This window comes from Pseudophryne corroboree, chromosome 7 (assembly GCF_028390025.1).
Source record: "Pseudophryne corroboree isolate aPseCor3 chromosome 7, aPseCor3.hap2, whole genome shotgun sequence".
In the NCBI taxonomy this organism is placed as follows: Eukaryota; Metazoa; Chordata; class Amphibia; order Anura; family Myobatrachidae; genus Pseudophryne; species Pseudophryne corroboree.
In genome coordinates, this window is record NC_086450.1 from 52,004,486 (window position 1) to 52,026,193 (window position 21,708).

Here is a 21,708-nt window from a genome sequence, read left to right on the forward strand (position 1 = left end):
ACGTTCCCTCCCCAAGTGCCAGGTATGCCCCACAGTGCTGTTACTTACCCCTCCGTCGATCCCGCGCTGTCTTCTGGAGGGACACGAAGCACACAGCGTGCGCGGCTCTCCTGTGTCCCTCCTGCATCTTCGGCGGCCGCGGCGGGTCTATTATAGGAAGTGCCGGTTCGTGATCAGAGGTCACGAACGGGTATTTCCTGTAATAGAACCGCCGCTGCTGCCGCCGGAGATGCAGGAGGGACACAGGAGCGCCGCGCGCTGTGCGCTCCATGTCCCTCCTTCACACTGCTCTGCCTCTGCCTGCACTGACTCGAGTATAAGCCGAGGTGGCTTTTTCAGCACAAAAAAAAGTGCTGAAAAAGTCGGCTTATACTCGAGTATATACGGTATGTTAAAAAAATTAAAAATGAATGATAATGTTCTAAAAGCCTTAGGGGGCAGGTCGCTTGGAACTGACTTACCCCTTACTGTCATAACTTACAATACAGTATGACAAGTTTTCAGTGACAAGAAATAAAACATTAACCAGTACCATTGCAGACTGATAGATATATTTGCGATAGAGGACTTAAAATGTCTAGGTATGAAGTATTGTGATTATTGCCAACAAAATTGGTATTCATTTGTTTAGTCTCAAGGTGCATACATACTATGCGATATCGCTCACTTTCACCCCTCTGAGTGATAGGGTTTGTAATATCACCCAGTATGTATGCTACGAACGATGAACAATGGGTCCCGCACATCGTTATCAGCCCCCGCTGTTGGCTGTGCATGCAGCTCAATTTGGATGTATCGTCCAAAACTGTATGTACAGGCTGGCCGCGGCATGACATCACTGGATGATATCATTCGCAATATTATACAGTGTGTGTATGCACTAGGCCGGCCGCCCGGGAGTCAAGGGAAAACACTATATGATATCGCTCATGGAGCGTATCACATAGTTCGGGGAACTGGTTATAGGCCCTCATTCCGAGTTGATCGCTCGCTAGCTGCTTTTAGCAGCAGTGCAAACGCAAAGCAGCCGCCCTCTGGGAGTGTATCTTAGCAGAAGTGCGACCGTAAGGATCGCAGCGCTGCTACAAAAAAAGATTGTGCAGTTTCTGAGTAGCTCGAGACTTAGTCCTAGCTAGCGATCACTTCAGTCTGTTTAGTTCCTGTTTTGACCTCACAAACACGCCCTGCGTTCGGCCAGCCACGCCTGCGTTTCTCCAGGCACGCCCGTGTTTTTATTTGGCACGCCTGCGTTTTCACACACACTCCCCGAAAGCGGTCAGTTACCTCCCAGAAACACCCACTTCCTGTCAATCACTCTGCGGCCAGCAGTGCGACTGAAAAGCGTCGCTAGACCTTGTGTGAAACTGCATCGGCTTCTGTGAAAGTACGTCGCGCGTGCGCACTGCGCCCCATACGCATAAGTGCCGCTTTTTTACCTAAACGCTGCGAACGAAAGCAGCTAGCGATCAACTCGGAATGAAGGCCATAGTCAATTCTCCAACTTCTTAACCTGCTCTTAAACAATTAACATACCTATTTTGAACACAGTGGCATAGTCTTTTACTGTTCAACTTTTGATAGTTTTATGGATGTGCGAGTTTTATGTATTTTGATATTTTTTGCTTTAAGAAAGAAAAAAGAAAAACAAACAAAAAAAACACCCCACAAAACAAGAAAACACACATCCTATGCAACACTAATGTAGCTCTGAATTTGCGTCTTTTCGTCTGCAGCCGGGATGAGATTGGGTCGGGAGTTGAGATGCTACCGCCAGAATTTCTATGTTGCTCAATGAAAATTCATCCTCCTTGAGACTAATTGAATTAACCCCTTTCTGTACTATATAAAATACCTTCATTAACAAGCTAGCAGGGCTGCAGCAGTAATTTTGGTAAAGAATATAAGACTATATACAGTATCAGCACATTCACAGCATCCCCAGCGCTACAATTTACGGTAGTTACAGATAGGAGGGAATTAATAATTAAAAAACGCTGAAGAGGTTTAGCACAATAGGGTCTTTACACATGTACGGATATTTTTATCAGTTTTTATTTACTGCCCTTGTGTTTTACTTACTCGCTTGGATTTGTTCCTTCAGACTTCAATACAAAAGAACACCAAAACCCATCAGAGACGGTGGGGGGGGGGCGCGGCGCTAGGGTCGGGAACGTGAGATGCAGAATGCCGGCTAGATACCATTCCCAGTGACTGGACTAGTGGTATAAAAGTTAATAGAACTATATAATATATTGCTTTGCTTCAGTTATTTGCTTATAAACTATTAACTAATGCAATTTTCGCCGGAGGCAAGAGGGAACAGAGACAGATTCTGCTGCAAATCTACCACTGTGAAATGAAAGATGACTGCGTAGACTGTAGGTCAGGATGATGAAAACAAAGGTAATTACAGATGTCAGCTACAGAAATAATTTTTGCCAAGACGTAAGGGTAACAATGTATTAGATGACAGGCCCACTTGTTTTACTCCACTGTCGGCTAAGGACAGATGTTTGCAACAATGGCTAAAATGTGACTGAGAAACCATAAAAATGAAAACATCTAAAAAGCACAAACACCCAAAGCTTATTATAATACAGTCTTACTGCAATGTATAGTGGTCTAAGTAACAAGGATAATGGATGAGATTCCCAGTATAAAATTATAAAATGTGCGGACTCATAGGCACATTTTCCTCTCATCAACTTACTGTGTGTCATTTTAAAAGGTCGCCCCAGACTTTTCTTTTTTTTTGTATAATTATGATTCCTTTGTTTAAGAAGCACACACTCAAAACTAGGCATTTTTGTAATAGATTTTTGTAAAATTCTAACAGAATCATTATTAACCAATATTTATATAATGCCACCATATTCTGCAGTGCTTTAAAAAATGTCCCCGTACCTGTGGAGCTAACGCTTTAATATTGTCCATCACACATACACTGACATTTCCTGTGCAGCTCCGATCATTATTCCTTAACATTAAGTAACGGGAGTGGTGTCTAAGGAAAGCCGTTATGTAAAAGGCCATATAATATGGATTCCAAAGCAATACATGGGTTGCATCGTAGTCTGCTCCGAGGCTGATATCACCTGTATAATCACCAGCTCATACAGCTGTGTACACTGCAAAACAGCCATTCTGGTTCCTAACCAGATGAATACTTAGGACTGCAACACTGCAGAGAGAGGGTGATGTGGTCCTTCTTTGTAGACTCATGCTTTGGATAGGTGAGGTATGAGTAAGGGTGTGTACACATGGTGAGATATTTTCTTTCAATTTTGACTATATAGTCAAAATCGCAAGAAAAGTTAGTGCAGATCGCAAGGTGAAAGTCACCTTGCGTTCCCGAATCGATCCCGATGCGCTGTCCCGCCAGGTCGGCATTGCAAGAAAAGATAGACTGTGCAGGCAAGTCAATCCTTGCTAGATCGGTGTACTATCTAGTTCATCTCACATGTCAATGACAGCTCACATAAGCCAAAATCGTAAGCACACATAGTCCATATCTCAAGTAAAGTTAGTCAAAACCTGTGCTGTCTGGGTTCCATGGAGTTCAAGGGAAATCGCAAGTGAAAATCGGGCATAGCAATGATTTCACCGTGTGTACACACCCTAAGACATGCATTGGTTATGTCAGTATTTCCCAACTTCAGGGAATCCTAACAGTGCATGTCTCCTTGATGGAGCACAGGTGTATTCATTACTGACTGACACATTTTTAAAATATTCACAGGTGGTGCTAATTACGTCACTTGGTTGGGAAACCCTGGGTTAAGCAATGGAACATACTGCTAACCGGCATGTTTTTTGATGCCTTGCAAAATGACTGCAGAAGACGGGGGAATAAGTATCAGGCTCCAAATGCATATGTATGCCATGATTACAGCGGTCAGGCAATAAGAGTTTATCCAGAAGTACCCTACAGTGTATCACTCTCAAAGAGCCGAATGCCCATCAGAGGACACTAGAACTCGCATTGGGCAAACTAGAACTTCCGCAGTGGCATGTTCCTCTTTCAGCTCTCTCTCAATCTATCACGTGATAGGTCTAATTTGGATGAAACTGCCAGCAATACCAATTCTCTATACAAAGCATAGTATACAGGTAACAGGTCTTGCATCTAAAAACTGCTAGGATCTTGATGGTCATCTTGCATCTCTGTCCATCTTATCCCTGTGGCACCGGCAGCAGCTGAAAGCAGGTTATACATTCAATGAGCCAGCTGGAGGGGGCAAACCAGACCTTTCCTTGGCGCACTCTGTTTGGGGTGTATTTGGAAGCTTTATCATAGATAATATACTGTGTGCAAAACCTTTGGTCGGACTCGGCGTCGGCGTGGTAAGCTACAGTGTTAATAGTTTGTGTTACGTCGCTATCTGGTTTCGGTTGGCGAATGAGGATTTGGCCTCCCGCAGCTTTTGCCAGCTCAATCAGGTCTTCCTTTCTGTGCTCTCCGAAAGATCCCAGGAAGTAGAAATGACATCCATCCAGCAGTCTTGGCAGCTAAGTAAGATATAACAGAAGCCAAAATTATACAAGAGAAGAGACTTAATTAAGGGATTTGACGACAAGAACGTCAGGGAACTTCTCAGCGACACTCTACAATCAGTCATTTATACAGTTAATCAAGGAAAACCAAAAGACAGAACCATCAACAGAGGAAAGAAACAAAGTGTTCCGGCGAGTAGCTACTCCCAAGCAAGCTTCTGGACAAAGATATGTAACGTTTTTCATTAAAAGAATGTTGTTTGCAGTTAATATACTATAAAATATCTGATACCCAATACGGGCCAGACTGGGATTACATCTGGTGTCACTGGCAAAGCCAAGAAATTGTGGCTAAATAGCATTTCTAAATATGCACCATATGTACGGGTCAGCACATACACCAGAGTGCTATACCATTGACCAAATTCATTATCGGCCACTGGGCAGAATTATTGCTACTTTGAAATTGAAACATGTTCTGCTTAAGTGAAACTGTCACAAAAAACTTATAACCTACCACTGTCACTTCGGGGCTACCCACTTAATGAATTAAATTAGTTTCTCACAAACTATTCTGCTTATTTTACCCTCATTTATAAAACCCAGACGCTTTATAGAAATTAGGGTGCATCAAACGCCTCGACATTCGGAATGCTTGCTGTCCCTATTCTTAAAATGTACCTTTTTAGCATAGAAACAACTGTGCACATTTTTTTTGATGTACTATTTGACTTAGGTGGTCCACCTCCACACCCAAAAATTGTCTGTATTGTATTGTATTATACAAAACAACTAACTTTAGCAAAACAAAGCCAACTTTTGTATGTGTGCCATGAATGCGTGTCTTACATTGATTTAAGAACATAACAAAGAAAGGGAACAGCATGAAGCCTCATGGGCCTATCGTGGCTGTTCCAATCCAAATCACAAATCAAATCATTATTTCTTTTTCAGATAATATAAATAAAATAAATAGAAAAATAGAAATTAATAGAAATCTTTAATCTTCAGGGGCATGGTGGGCCTCATAAATATCATCTCAGATTCTTCAAAATTGGTATGCAATATATCCTTAACAAATCAAAAAAATGTAGCATGGGGACAAATCATTTTTCTTACTTTTAAAAATTCATGGGGCGTTTGATGCACCCTAATAGAAATCATAAGTATAGTACAGATTTTCACCACTTCCAAGGTCTCAGGCCTAAATGTGTGCCTACAAAAACCTGTTGGCTCACTATAAAATCCAGAATTGGAATTTCCGTCGCCTTCTGACTATAGAAATATTTGCTGCAGACCTGGCGGATCCATCCAATATCAGACGTAACGTTTGCTGACTCTGCAGAGGATAAAACTGCTCTGCACATGCCTGCACGGTCCCATAAAGCCAGGTGTGCCGCTTGTAATACAAATTTGTGCTGAAACGCCACTTGCGGGCCACTCTTGGCTCGTAAAAATGAACCCCATTTACCTAGCATCTAAAAATGCTAAAATATATTTAAGACATACTGAACCAGAGGGTTACTCTGCTTCTGCCCAAACTTGAATTCCATGAAGCTTTGCAACTGGCTCCATCGCAAACTCCTTCCAACTGTCCTAGAACGTGAATGATTTATTTCCAGCCCAGCACAAACAATTGTACCAAAGCTGCGTGGAGAACTAAGGTACTGTACCATCCCCTGCAGGGACATAAAGGGTAAGTGCTTAAGTTAATGTTATTTCTTATGAATCAGCTATTTAGCAGTGGCTGTAATTTACACAGCTACGTCCTCTCTCCTGAGTAAGTGTCGCGGTGCCAGAGATCGGTATTAAATGCCGTCAATAAAAACAAAGTTTACCAGCTGTTCCCTGTTGAGGCGAGCTCTGTGGGGTCCACCCTGTACTTCGTGCACTTCTTCTGGCTCTTGCCCAAGTGACTCCAGGGAAGCTTTCACCCCTGAGTAGACACATCAGATATTGTACATACAGATTTCTTTCGCCCAAATCAATTACTCTGCGATGCTGGACAGGAGGCTGGAAAATGTGGTATTAACTGTACGAAAATATATACTAGCAGGTCTGTGATTATGCCTCCATGTCCCCTTGAAGAGTCAGCAATAGAATATATACACAACACTTCAACGGATGTGACAGATGTCAGATTGTTAAATGCTCCAAATATTACACAGCTCTCATTCAAATTACCTCACCTTCTGTATAGGGGACAGAACGAACATATGTTTAGCGTTATTTTGTGTTCCAGTTTGCCCAGTACTTATACACATATATCTAACTGCATACTGGTCTCTATACATAGCTATCTCCCTCTATATATACAGTACACACATTGAAATATTGCAAACTTTAAATTTACAGAGACATACTGCACACTTAAAAAGCTCACAAGAGATTAGAACACATCACTGAATACAGCTGACCTAAAGCAGCCAAGGCTTTAGTTAATGATGCTCCATTGGTAACCTCTCGGGGGTACTCACATTCTCAACAATCATTACAATTTTTCCAGAAATAATTGGGATCCGCACAGACCGAAGAGGCATCTGAGGAAGAGGTTGCACTGTGACCAGCACTCATTTCATCTCCAGCCATTAGAGGATAAGTTCTGGGTATGTTCTACTACCAATCATATGTCATGTAACACGGATGTGTAACGCTCCCTAATAACATTTCTTAATACAGAGACTTTGTTATTGTAGGCGTTTTGTACTTAATTTGTGAATAAAGGGCCCTACACACTGGCAGATAACACTGCACGATATGAACGTTCTCGTTCATTAATGAACACTATTAATGGCACTACTATCTCCTCTAGCCCCCAAGTGCGCTGTCTTGGAGTAATCCTGGACTCCTCCCTCTCCTTCAAACCACACATTCAGCACCTCTCACAAACCTGCCGTTTTCATCTAAAAAATATTTCCAGGATCAGACCCTTTCTGACCCAGGATGCTACTAAGACCCTTATCCACTCACTGATCATCTCCAGACTGGACTACTATAATATCCACCTGACCGGCATTCCTGACAAATACCTCTCTCCACTCCAATCTATCCTCAATGCTGCTGCCCGGCTCATCTTCCTCACCAAACGCACTACATCCACCTCTCCTTTCTTACAAGACCTTCACTGGCTTCCCTTCCCTTTCAGAATCCATTTCAAGCTTCTCACACTCACTTACAAAGCTCTCAACCACTCCTCTCCCATTTACATCTCTGACCTTATCTCTCTTTACTCTCCCACCCGTCCTCTTTGCTCTGCTAATGCACGCCGACTTTCCTGTCTTCTGATTACTTCCTCCCACTCCTATCTCCAAGATTTTTCACGTGCTGCACCACTTCTCTGGAATTCACTACCTCTCTACAAAACTTCAAACGGGCTCTCAAGACCCACTTCTTCATCAAACCCAGCCAAATCTCTTCCTAACCCTCTGTTCCACGCTCTCTATGTACCCCATCTGTATCACCCCTGTCTGCCCACCCCTCCCCTTTAGAATGTAAGCTCTCACGAGTAGGGCCCGCTTCCCTCGTGTGCTTATTTTTATTTCTTTAATAATCATCAACTGCACCAAATCCAGCAGTCTTCTACCACCTAATACTTATTCCAGTGTCATCTGCTGATGCAGCTATGTTTATTCACCGTGTTACCTGTCCTATATTGTCACCAACTGTAAGTTGCCGTTTTCCTGTTTGATTATTTATGTACTCTGTAATTGGGCACTGCAGAACCCTTGTGGCACCATATAAATAAAGGATAAAAATAATAATAATCGTGCAGTGTGTAGGCATCAACGATGAGCGGCCCCGCACTCGTTCACCGCTGGTGACCCGTCACTTATGCATGCAGGCCAATATGGACGAGATTGTCCATATTAGCATGCATTGCTATGGTGCCGGGTGACGGGGGGAGTGAAGAAACTTCACTTCCCCCATTACCGTCCCCTGCCAGGTTGCCCGTCTGCCGTATCGGCGGTTGGGCAGGTCGGTGGCGGGTCGCCCAGTCTGTTGGGCCCGTAACTCCTGTACACTTTCCCAATTCTCATTTGACAGCAACAAAGTGGCGGAGGATACAGAGTATCTAAACAGTAAACATGTATAACTACAGATATAAATGACTTATCTAGCTGTATCCGTAAGTTTCCCCATGGCGGTATTCTGTAAAGTACAGTTATTTTGGAGATTGCCTTTAACGTACACTGGCTGTCTGTAGCTCCTGAGAGTTGCACTAAATATTCAGGGGCATTTTCTCGCTAAGTGCATTTTGCAAGTGAATCTAGTGCTTTTTAGCATTGTAAAAACTACCTAAGGCCAAGAACCATCATGCTTTATAGTATCACTAAAATGACATTGTACTTTTATTGATATCCACTTACAAGCCCATCGGAGGATCCAGCAGCCGGCTAACGTGCCCATCATACACTTCATGGTACGAAGTGTGGGCTCATCCCCAACTACGACGTGGGTCACTAAAGAGCAAGGAGACAGGGGTGAGCTTTGATTGGTTAGCAGAGATGCACAGAACCTACAAAAAAGACAACAAGCAACCCTTTAAACACAGTATATCTATATCAACGCTGAATGGGACTTACTCAAAATAGGATTTTGAATACCTACCGGTAAATCCTTTTCTATGAGTCCGTAGAGGATGTTGGGCCACTCAAAGAACCATGGGGTATAGACGGGATCTGCAGGAGACATGGGCACTTTAAGACTTTCAAAAGGGGCGTGACCTGGCTCCTCCCTCTATATCCCCCACCAGACTCCGTTTGGAACTGTGCCCGGCGAGACGGACATTTCGAGGAACGGATTTAACAAAAGGTGAGCACAACACCAGCTCACGCCATAAGCATGCCGTACAACATGGCAGATAACTGAACACATGTCAACAGACATGAACAAGATTCAGCAAGAAGCTGAAAACACCATAACACCAACTGTGTTTAACCAGAATTACACTGCAGATACAGTACGCACTGGGACGGGCGCCCAACATCCTCTACGGACTCATAGAAAAGGATTTACCGGTAGGTATTCAAAATCCTATTTTCTATTTCGTCCTAGAGGATGTTGGGCCGCTCAAAGAACCATGGGGATAATACCAAAGCTCTAAAAACGGGCGGGAGAGTGCGGATGACTCTGCAGCACCGATAGACGAAAACTAAGGTCTTCATCGGCCAAGGTATCAAACTTGTAAAACTTAGCAAATGTGTTTGACCCCGACCAAGTAGCAGCTCTGCAAAGTTGCAATGCCGAGACACCCACGGGCAGCCGCCCAGGAGGAGCCCACCTTCCTAGTGGAATGGGCATTCACCGATTTCGGTAACGGCAAGCCTGCCGCGGAATGAGCCTGCTGAATTGTTTGACAAATCCAGCGTGCAATGGTCTGCTTGGAAGCAGGACATCCAATCTTATTGGGAGCGTATAAAATAAACAGAGACTCTGTTTTCCGCAATGGAGCCGTTCTGGCTACATAGATTTTCAAGGCTCTGACCACATCCAGAGACTTATCCGCAGCCAAAGCGCCAGTAGCCACTGGCACCACAATAGGTTGGTTAATATGAAAAGAGGAAACCACCTTTGGCAGAAATTGTTGCCGAGTTCTTAACTCAGCACGATCTTCATGGAAGATCAAATAAGGGCTCTTGTGAGACAAGGCCGCCAACTCTGACACCCGCCTAGCGGATGCCAATGCCAATAAAATGACCACCTTCCAAGTGAGGAATTTCAACTCCACTTTACGTAAAGGTTCAAACCAATGTGACTGAAGGAATGATAACACCACGTTAAGGTCCCAAGGGATAACACCACGTTAAGGTCCCAAGGTGCCACAGGAGGCACAAAAGGAGGTTGGATATGCAACACCCCTTTCACAAAGGTCTGCACTTCAGGAAGTGAGGCCAGTTGTTTCTGAAAGAAAATGGACAAAGCAGAAATCTGTACTTTAATGGAGCCCAATTTAAGGCCCTCATCCACACCATTTTGTAGAAAATGGAGAAAACGGCCAAGGTCAAATTTCTCCACATGAGCTTTCTTGGACTCGCACCAGGAAATATATTTCCTCCAAATACGGTGATAGTGCTTCGACGTCACACCCTTCCTGGCCAGGATAAGAGTAGGTATGACTTCACTGGGAATACCCTTTTGGGCTAAAATCTGGCGTTCAACCGCCATGCCGTCAAACGTAGCCGCTGTAAGTCTTGATAGACGAACGGCCCCTGCCGCAGCAGGTCCTCGCGCAGAGGAAGAGGCCAGGGATCGTCGACCAAGAACGGCAGAAGATCCGGGTACCAAGTTCTCCTTGGCCAGTCCGGGACCACAAGGATCGCCGGAATGCTTGTCCTTTTTAGAAGCCTCAGCACCTTTGGGATGAGAGGAACCGGAGGAAACACATACACTGAGGGGAACACCCAGGGTGTTGTCAGTGCATCCACCGCGTCCGCCTGAGGGTCCCTGGACCAAGAGCAATACCTTGGAAGTTTTTTGTTGAGGCGAGACGCCATCATGTCTATATGGGGAACCCCCCATCGCTTTGTCAGCAGCGTGAAGACCTCCGGATGGAGGCTCCACTCTCCTGGATTTAGGTCGTGTCTGCTGAGGAAGTCCGCTTCCCAGTTGTCCACTCCCGGAATGAATATTGCCGACAGAGCACTTGTATGCCTCTCCGCCCAGCGAAGAATCTTTGTGGCTTCTGCCATTGCCGCTCTGCTTCATTTGCCGCCTTGGCAGTTTATGTAAGCTACTGCCGTGACATTGTCCGATTGAATCAGAACCGGCAGGTCTCGAAGATGATGTTCTGCTTGTAGAAGGCCGTTGTAAATGGCCCTCAGTTCCAGAACGTTGATGTGAAGATGAGTTTCTGGACTTGACCATCTTCCCTGGAAGGTCACCCCCAGAGTGACTGTCCCCCCAACCTCGGAGACTTGCATTCGTGGTCACTAAGATCCAGTCCTGGATCCCGAACCGACGTCCTGCAAGGAGGTGAGAGCTGTTGAGCCACCACAGGAGGGAGACCCTGGTGTTGGGAGATAGAATTATCTTCCGGTGCATATGCAGGTGGGATCCGGACCACTTGTCCAACAGATCCCCCTGAAACACTCTGGCATGGAACCTCCCGAATTGGAGGGCCTCGTATGCCGCCACCATCTTTCCCAGCAATTGAATGCATTGATGAATGGAAACAGTTTTCGGTTTCAATAAGAGTTTTACCAAACTCTGAATTTCCAGAACTTTCTCCAAAGGGAGAAAAACCTTCAGCTGGACCGTGTCCAGAATCATGCCCAAAAACGCCAAACGGGTTGTCGGGATCAACTGTGACTTTTGTAAGTTCAGGAGCCAGCCGTGCTGTTGCAGAACTGACATGGACAGTGCAATGTCCTGTAACAACTTGTCTGCGCAGGAGAACCATCATTTCTACCATTACTTTGGTAAAAATCCTCGGAGCCGTGGACAGACCAAACGGCTGAAACTGGTAGTGCGTATCCTGGATAGCAAACCTCAGGAATCTTTGGTGAGGAGGATAAATGGGGACATGAAGGTAAGCGTCCTTTATGTCCAAGGAGACCATGAACTCTCCTTCCTCCAGACTGGAGATCACCGCTCTGAGAGACTCCATCTTGAATTTGAATTTCTCTAGGAATAAGTTGAGAGATTTCAGGTTGAGAATAGGTCTCACCGCGCCGTCCGGCTTCGGCACCACGAACAGGTTTGAATAAAAACCCTGCCCCTGCTGATCTAGGGGTACCGGGACCACAACCTGATTTAGACACAATTTTTGTACTGCACCGCAGACTAGTTCCCTTTCCTGCAGCGAAGCTGGCAAGGCTGATTTGAAAAACCGGCGAGGGGGCACGTCTTGAAACTCCAGTGTGTACCCCTGGGATACAATCTTCAACACCCAAGGGTCTAGACCCGAGCGTACCCAGACCTGACTGAAAAACCTGAGACGTGTCCCCACCTGAGCGGGTCCCTGTAATGGGGACCCGGCGTCATGCGGTGGGTTTAGGAGGAGCCGGGGAGGACCTCTGCTCCTGGACACCCGAGGAGGCAGGTGCCCTTTTTCCTCTACCTCTGGTAGCCAGAAAGAAGTTGCCACGGCCCCTTCTATACTTGTTGGGCCGAAAGGAATGCATTTGATAATTTGGCTGTTTCTTTTGCTGCGTAGGAACCGAGGGTAAGAAGGTAGATTTACCCACGGTAGCTGCTGACACTAAATCAGCAAGGCCTTCACCGAAAAGTTCTCCTCCCTTGAAGGGATTCCATATTCCTTTTGGAATCAGCGTCAGCATTCCACTGATGAGTCCAAAGCGCACGTCTAGCCGCAATGGACATAGCATTCGCCTTAGCACTAAGGAGGCCAGCGTCACGTACAGCCTCTTTCAAGTATGCAGCTGCATCTCTCATATAACCCAGCTTCACCTGGATGGAATCTCTATCTAGATTCTCCCAATCAGAAGATAAAGTGTCTGCCCACTTTTCAATAGCACTACTGACCCACGCGGACGCAATAAGAGGCCTGAGCAACGTCCCTGTAGTAGTGAAAATAGCCTTCAGGGTAGCCTCCTGCTTACGGTCCGCCGGCTCCTTTAAGAGTCGTCGACTGAGCTGCAGGGAGGGCTACCTGTTTTGACAAACGCGCCAGGGCTTTGTCTACAGTGGGGGGATTCTCCCACGGGTCCCTATCCAACTCAGGAAAAGGGTATGCCACGTTGATTCTTTTAGGAATCTGAAACTTTTTATCAGGGTAATTTCTAATGCTATCAAAGAGAGCGTTCAGTTCAAAACAAGGAGGAAAAGTAACCGAGCGCTTTTTCTCCTTGTAAGTCAGGACCCTGGTTTCAGGTGTAATAGGGTCCTCATTAATATTCAAGATATCTTTAAAAGCTACAATCATATACTGAATACTCTTAGCCAATCTTGGATCTAATCTGGAATCAGCATAATCGACATCGGCATCAGAGTCCGTGTCGGTACCTGTGTCAACTAATTGGTCAAAACTACGTTTGTGTGACCCTGCAGGGTCTTGCAACTGTAATAAAGCGTCCTCTACTGTTCTCTTCCACACCTGGGATTGAGACGCAGACTCATCAAACTTTTGATTTAATTATGTGACACTAGCATGCAAAGCATTCAAAGTATTTAACCAATCTGCAGTCGGCGGTGCCGACATGGCCACTCCCAAAACATTTGGTGTCCACAACAAATCGTCCCCCGGAGAGGAGTAATCAGCCTGCGACATGTCGACACCTGAGAAACAGCACACACACCAAGCAGTGAGGGAACACAAAGGGAAATAGCCAGCTCACACCCCAGCGCCAAATAAGCAGGTCTGTGAACACCAAAGATGTCCCAGAGCTGTCTGTGATTGTTTTCATAAATAAATATGCCCCCTCTATGTCTTTTTAGCCCCCTGGTACTTGCTGCGGAGAGGAAGGACCAGCGACTTCAGTTTGTGGAGGAGGAAATGGCGCCAGTGAGCAGTGAGGAAGAAGCTCCGCCCCCAACATGGCGCGCTTCTTCCCGCTTTTATTATTTAATTATATGCCGGCGGGGGTTAGCGGGCAGTGCCAGGGCACTGTAGGATTATGCCAGCCTTATATACGAGGTAATATATGCTCCCCAGGGCGCCCCCCCGCCCCCCCAGCGCCCTGCACCCAGCGGTGTGTACTCAGCGGGAGCATGGCACGCACTGTGCATAGCCGCTGTGCGGTACCTCTACAATGCCGTCTTGAAAGATGAAGAGAAGTCTTCTTTCTTCTTATACTCACCTGTCTTCTGACTTCTGGCTTGAAGAGGGGGGACGGCAAGCTGTGGGAGGGAGCATCCAGGAGAGCCCGGCGTTCGTCTCCCCTCAGGAGCTGAAGGCATCCTGTCAGCAGCAGCAGAGCCCTGGTACTCATCAGAAGTGGGTCTAGACTGCTCTCCCCTCTTGCCCACGAAGCAGGGAGTCTGTAGCCAGCAGATCTCCCCAAAATAAAAAACCTAACATTAAGACTTTCAGAGAAACTCTAGGAGCTCCTCCTAGTGCCCTGTGTCTCGTCCGGGCACATTTCTAAAACGGAGTCTAATGGGGGATATAGAGGGAGGAGCCAGGTCACGCCCCTTTTGAAAGTCTTAAAGTGCCCATGTCTCCTGCGGATCCCGTCTATACCCCATGGTTCTTTGAGCAGCCCAACATCCTCTAGGACGAAATAGAAATGTGAATGGAGTTGCTGCACATATCGCAAAATACTGATGTTTGGTACTTTGGCCTTGTGCAGGACCCGTTCTGCGCACCTGCAGTATGAGTCTACGACGTAGGGCACAGTATGGCATTTGAATATCAGCGATTGACAGTTCGAATTTGTTTGGGGACAAGGGGAGGGTGGCAACGGGCTCCGTTTCCCAAAAGTTAGGCATGTGAAGCCATTGGAGGGGGTGAGGCCAGGATTTCCGCAACAGGACGGAGATTTCCTGGCCTCTTTGTTGTACCTGCAGCAGTTGGCTTACGTGACCCCATGGGTCATACAGCCGGATAATCGTGTCGCAGATGATCCAATGCTGCTTCCTAGGACACAGATCATACATGCATGCAGGAGGCGTCTACTTTTATCAGACTCCTCCTACTGCAAAACCACGTAAGCAGCAGTGACAGCACCTCCAACCACATCTGAATCAGGCCCGCAGTGCTTAAATAGAGCAGGAGGCCAGGTTACAACAACAATGGGGAGGCAATCAATTTGCCGCCTGTCAGGATCCTGGCGGTCAGGATACAGACGCCGGAATCCCATCACCCAGTGAAATGCTGGCGGTCGGACCAGAATCCCCACTTGGGTGGTGGTCCACGCCACCACCCTAAGGGGAACAGATTAGTGTGGCGACCAAAGGTTGTCACCGGGCCCGAAGCGTGGCGAACATAGCAAGCACGCTCTGCGCTCGCCGCTGGTATTCCGGCTGTCGGGATTCTGGCGTCTGTCTGTTGACTGCCAGAATCCCGACAGCCGGGGTAACATACAGATTCCAAACAATGCATCGTCTGTGGCCTGGATGTCCCTATAGATTCTGCAGCAAGCTTCAATTCAAGGAAATTATTTCCAAATTCAAATGACAACGTTCCACTATAGTTTAGACTTTGAAAGTTCCAGACTTGCGATCGAGCCACCTACCGGAGCTGTTGTAGTTTGCGCAAACTTCTGCCCTCAGCAGTTGGGCGAGCTTGGTGAAATCAGCCCTCTGAGCGGTGGACAGGCCGCTAGCTAGAAGAACAGCAGCTCCTTCCCTGGACTGGCAAAAGCTCTGGTGAGAAACAGACAATGCAGAGAAACCATTAATCAATGGCTGCAGCCGATACATCCACCAGCTGACAAATCTGACTGCACACATCAGGCCATGTACGCACAGGAACGATGACGTACTGTGCTGGGCAATGCAGCAGGAATTCACAGCTAACGCTGCCAGCTACGGATGTGTCCACATCCACCTATCCGCAAATCGCGCCAAATAGCGGCGTTTGGTACGCCAGACTGTGACATAGCAGCGCCACAAGACTTTTTCTCCAAAATACATTCATACACGAATAGTAAATTAAGATGCAAACTTTGGGAAAAACGAGATATGGGTAAAAAAAGGCAAAAGACGTAGGTCTGATACGAGTGACCGGGTTCTATGAAATAACCCACATAAAACAAAAGGCTCATCATATATCACAAACGGTAACCAGAAAAGAACGCACATGAAAGAAGCACACAGGAAAATTGTCCATGGAAAAATTCCAACTGTCATAATGACAATTTTTCTGGTTAGAGTGACTGGTGCGTCGCTTCGTTATGCTTAATGTGCTACTTTATGGGGGGTAATTCTGAGTTGATCGCAGCAGGAATTTTGTTAGCAGTTGGGCAAAACCATGTGCACTGCAGGGGAGGCAGATATAACATGTGCAGAGAGAGTTAGATTTGGGTGGGTTATATTGTTTCTGTGCAGGGTAAATACTGGCTGCTTTATTTTTACACTGCAATTTAGATTTCAGTTTGAACACACCCCACCCAAATCTAACTCTCTCTGCACATGTTATATCTGTCCCTCCCCTGCAGTGCACATGGTTTTGCCCAACTGCTAACAAAGTTGCTGCTGCAATCAACTCTGAATTAGGCCCTATACCAATTACTTTGCGTAAGAAAATATAATAAAACAAAGACTAATCAAATTACAGTACCTGGTACAGTAATAGGGATTTAGTACACTATTAGCAAATGACGCAAAAATTCAGGAAAATGTACTCAAGCACGTGAACAGATACCCACAGCGTCTAACTCACACAAGGCCGCTCGTGCCATGGCGCAAAAAGAAAAGGTGTATGAGGACACATCTTGCAGAATTATACAGTGCAAACAATCTGGGATCCACGGTGTTGGAGCCTCGTGCCTGTGTGTGCCTCTAGCATTAGGGAAACATATTGGGGGGGTATTCAATTAGCCCAGGATTTTCCCCAGCAAAATTCCTTTGGCACGGATAAAGGCTAATCTTGAAACAGGTGTCATTTAATGAGAAAAAAATCATTAACCCTAAGACAGTTATTTGCTTTCGCCAGGACACTGTGGACGTTCTATGAACATACTTTGTGCTATATATGAATAACAGCAATTCATGAGGTCAAAAGGATTATGGGTTTGACACTGTAGTAACCGTTTCAAAATACAAGGTGGTCCATAAGTGTGGAAACACCCTTATAAAATAGGAAATGAGTAAGGAAATATTAATCCAGTGTCTACACATATGGGAGTGGAGGAAAACGTTTTAGGGTATGTCACCAGTATGGCGGCCATCTTGGATGCAACTATTTTTTTCATTGGTTATATAGGGGTATATTCAATTCCTGTTGGATCTTGTCCCACGGAAAGGATCCGACAGGTCAGTATTCAATGCCTCAGCCAAACTCGACAGGTTTTGGCCGTTCCGACAATGGCAACCCGACTTTTTTTAAAAGTCGGATTGACACTGTCGGAAACGGGGCTAAAACCTGTCGAGTTTAGCCGCGGTTCCGACAAGATATGTGGATTCCGACAATACACGTGTTTTCCGACAAGTCGGGAATTCCAGCCTCGTTGGAAAAAAAAAAAAGGGCCAGCACTGAATAGGTCGGAACCCCTTCTGACCTAAAACAGTCGGAAACTGTAGTCTTTCCGACAAGGCGGCAATTTCCGACAGTAACTGAATATACCCCATAGTGACATCAAACAGATTCAGAATTTCATAAGAAAAACGATAGTGTTCTTAGTTTTAACGCATCTTTATTTATTCTTGAGTTTTAACAGAGTTTTCTTTTGCGGTAGCGACATTGAAATTGGCTTACTCATTTCCTTTTTCTAAGGCCCACCCTGTATAATAATTGCTCTTTAGAATTCTATTTTTGTTATTGTTTAAACAAACGGACATTGATAATGAGATGTACTATGGGTACTAAATATATTATATCCAAAATAGTATAAATCACTTATTTGCCAATACTACTATTCATTTTTAAAATAGCAATTTCGGCCTATGTGAATAAGTTGTGTACAATACCTAAGGATATTATGATGATGCATTACGGAAACACTTTGATACAGAGAGACTATTAAAGGAAGACAATAAAATGATTGTATAGGACACTGCATAAACCCATGTAAAAGCGATATGACAGAATATAGAGTAGCTTGGTGGAACCAGGAAGATTCCAGCACTTACGGCAGGCCTCCGCACAAGTGGCTCCTTGCTTGTCTGTGTTTGCAGTAAAGCCGACTTTATCTCCTCTGCTTCTGCATAGTCTACAGGCCGCAGACCGAATATATTACTGGTAAAACAAGCACAGATGGGTTTTAAGTAAATACAATATGTGACTGGATTCTTAACTAGGTACATTAGCAGGAATCAAGTTTTATTTCCCGTGTCTTGTTTCTCTGTAGGATGGACTCTCAACACAAAACACAAACACATAAGCCATGGAATTACAAGCAAGACAGATGGACCGCGGGCGGACAAGCTGCTGCATCAAACAAGGCGAATGAAACGCATAAGCCACCGTCTCTCTCCTCTGACTTAAACGGTATCTGTTTGCTAGTGATACCAAACAGCCTAAAGGCTTCATGTTTAGGATACCCCTTTCTAACAGTCGTGTTCAAGGCTGACATTTCCACATGACAAGGCTCTGACAAGATAACTGTTGTATCTGTCCTTCCAACAGGCACAAAATAGCATTGATGGTAAATGGAAGACAAAATAAAACAGAATTTTTTTTCTTCATTATTACCATTTATTTAACGAGTGCCTCAAACCGCAGCAAGGCACAGAGCAATGATACAAAACAGGGCCAACAGTAGGCCTAGGATTTTTAGGATCCAAAAAACTAAAATCAGGTTTTGTCCCCGCGATTTGCTATGTCGTAGGAGGCTGCGATCCATTTGCAGCCGAAACTATCCCATAGAAGTGTATGGGCCGCGGGTGCATGCGTACGCTCACACCTGCGGGACACATGCAGTAAGGCTGTAACAGGACACATCTGCATATAGGCATTGCATATGAAAACTACTTATTCCACATATTTTCCCAGTAAATATATGTAGTTTCAACCTAAGTAACAGAATCAGGTCTTTTTAGGTTCTAACAGTCAAAATAGGTAATTTTAGGTACAAACACCCAGATTAGGTAATTTTAGGTTCTGTAGAAATTAAGGGGGGGGGGGGGGGGGGGGAGTATTCAATTAGTGACTTTTTGGGGCTAGACGAAAAAATAAGATTTTAAACCTACCGGTAAATCTTTTCCTCCTAGTCCGTAGAGGATGCTGGGGACTCCGTAAGGACCATGGGGTATAGACGCGTTCCGCAGGAGACATGGGCACTATAAAGAACTTTAGATGGGTGTGCACTGGCTCCTCCCTCTATGCCCCTCCTCCAGACCTCAATTAGAGGAACTGTGCCCAGAGGAGACGGACAGTACGAGGAAAGGATTTTTGTTAATCTAAGGGCAAGATTCATACCAGCCCACACCATCCACACCGTATAACATGGAATATACGCAACCAGTTAACAGTATGAACAAAACAGTATCAGCCCACGACTGATCTTAACTGTAACATAACCCTTATGTAAGCAATAACTATATACAAGCCTTGCAGAAATATGTCCGCACTGGGACGGGCGCCCAGCATCCTCTACGGACTAGGAGAAAAAGATTTACCGGTAGGTTTAAAATCTTATTTTCTCTTACGTCCTAGAGGATGCTGGGGACTCCGTAAGGACCATGGGGATTATACCAAAGATCCAGACCGGGCGGGAGACTGCGGATGACTCTGCAGCACCGATTGAGCAAACATGAGGTCCTCCTCAGCCAAGGTATCAAACTTGTAGAATTTAGCAAAAGTGTTTGAACCCGACCAAGTCGCCGCTCGGCAGAGCTGTTATGCCAAGACGCCTCGGGCAGCCGCCCAAGAAGAGCCCACCTTCCTAGTGGAATGGGCCTTTACCGAATTTGGCAACGGCAATCCAGCCGTAGAATGAGCCTGCTGAATCGTGTTACAGATCCAGCGAGCAATAGTCTGCTTAGACGCAGGAGCGCCAACCTTGTTGGCTGCATACAGGATAAACAGCGCCTCTGTTTTCCTAACCCGAGCCGTCCTGGCTACATATATTTTTAAGGCCCTGACTACATCAAGGGACTTGGAATCCTCCAAGTCCTTCGTAGCCACCCCGAGGTACCACAATAGGTTGGTTCATATGAAACGATGAAACCACCTTAGGCAAAAAATGAGGACGAGTCCTTAATTCTGTTCTATCCACATGGAAAATCAGATAGGGGCTCTTGTGAGACAAAGCCGCCAATTCAGACAACCCCCTTGCAGATGCCAAGTCCAACAACATGACCACCTTCCAAGTGAGAAATATCAATTCAACGGTTTGAAGAGGTTCAAACCAGTGAGATTTTAGGAACTGTAACACCACGTCAAGGTCCCATGGTGCCACTGGAGGCACAAAAGGAGGCTGTATGTGCAGCACTCCCTTTACAAAAGTCTGTACTTCTGGGAGAGAAGCCAATTCCTTCTGAAAGAAAATTGATAGGGCCGAAATCTGTACCTTAATGGAGCCTAATTTTAGTCCCATATCCCCTCCTGTCTGTAGAAAGTGGAGAAAACGGCCCAGATGGAAAACTTCCGTAGGAGCATTCTTGGATTCACACCAAGATACATACTTTCTCCAGATACGGTGATAATGTTTCGCCGTCACCTCCTTTCTAGCCTTCATCAGAGTAGGGATGACTTCTTCCGGAATGCCTTTCCCAGCTAGGATTCGAAGATCGGAATACCAGGCCCTTCGAGGCCAATCTGGAACAATGAGTATTGTCTGCACTCTTTTCCGTCTTATGATTTTCAATATCTTGGAGATGAGTGGAAGAGGAGGGAACACATAGACCGACTGAAACACCCGGTGTCACCAGGGCATCTACAGCTACTGCCTGAGGGTCCCTTGACCTGGCACAATACCGCCGAAGCTTCTTGTTGAGGCGTGACGCCATCATGTCTATTTGAGGAAGTCCCCACTGACTTGTTATCTCTGCAAAAACTTCTTGATGAAGTCCCCACTCTCCTGGATGGAGATCGTGTCTGCTGAGGAAGTCTGCTTCCCAGTTGTCCACTCCCGGAATGAAGACAGCTGACAGCGTGCTTACGTGATTTTCCGCCATTGCCACTCTGCTCCTTGTTCCGTCTTGGCGGTTTACATGAGCCACAGCTGTGACGTTGTCTGATTGAATCAGAACCGGTAGGTCGCGAAGAAGATTCTCCGCTTGACGTAGGCCGTTGTATATGACCCTCAATTCCAGTACGTTGATGTGTAGACAAGCCTCCTAGCTTGACCATATCCTCTGAAAGTTTCTTCCTTGTGTGACTGCTCCCCATCCCCGGAGGCTCGCGTCCGTGGTTACCGGAACCCAGTCTTGAATGCCGAACCTGCGACCCTCTAGAATAGGGGTGGGCAACAGGCGGCCCACGGTCCAATCCTGCCTGGCCCGCTGTGCCCCACAAGAGTGCAATGACAAGCGGCCCGACATGCCGCTTGTCATTGCACTGCTCTCAGACGCGGTGCCGCTGAGGAAATCCCGGTCACGTCACAGGGTCAGCTGACCGGGATTTCCTCTGTTATCATGCGCTGGGAGGCACGGGGGGCGGGCACTGCAGTGAGCAGCGGCGGCCAGTGAGGAGAGGAAGCGGCGGGCAGC

General features: G+C 46.0%; 1 protein-coding gene across 2 annotated transcripts in view; it reads right to left on the reverse strand.

Annotated features, from left to right (window-relative positions):
- Positions 1-263: 263 nt before the first annotated feature.
- Positions 264-21,708, reverse strand: part of BARD1 (BRCA1 associated RING domain 1) — a 158,059-nt gene continuing 136,614 nt past the window's right edge. For both annotated transcript variants that reach the window (XM_063933156.1, XM_063933157.1), the window contains 5 exons: positions 18,187-18,292; positions 15,630-15,759; positions 8,862-8,954; positions 6,333-6,430; positions 264-4,509 (listed from right to left, as the gene is read on the reverse strand). In XM_063933156.1, coding sequence (XP_063789226.1) covers positions 4,174-4,509; positions 6,333-6,430; positions 8,862-8,954; positions 15,630-15,759; positions 18,187-18,292 — 763 coding nt within the window. In that variant the 3' untranslated portion in view covers positions 264-4,173. The remainder of the gene's footprint in view (positions 4,510-6,332; positions 6,431-8,861; positions 8,955-15,629; positions 15,760-18,186; positions 18,293-21,708) is intronic.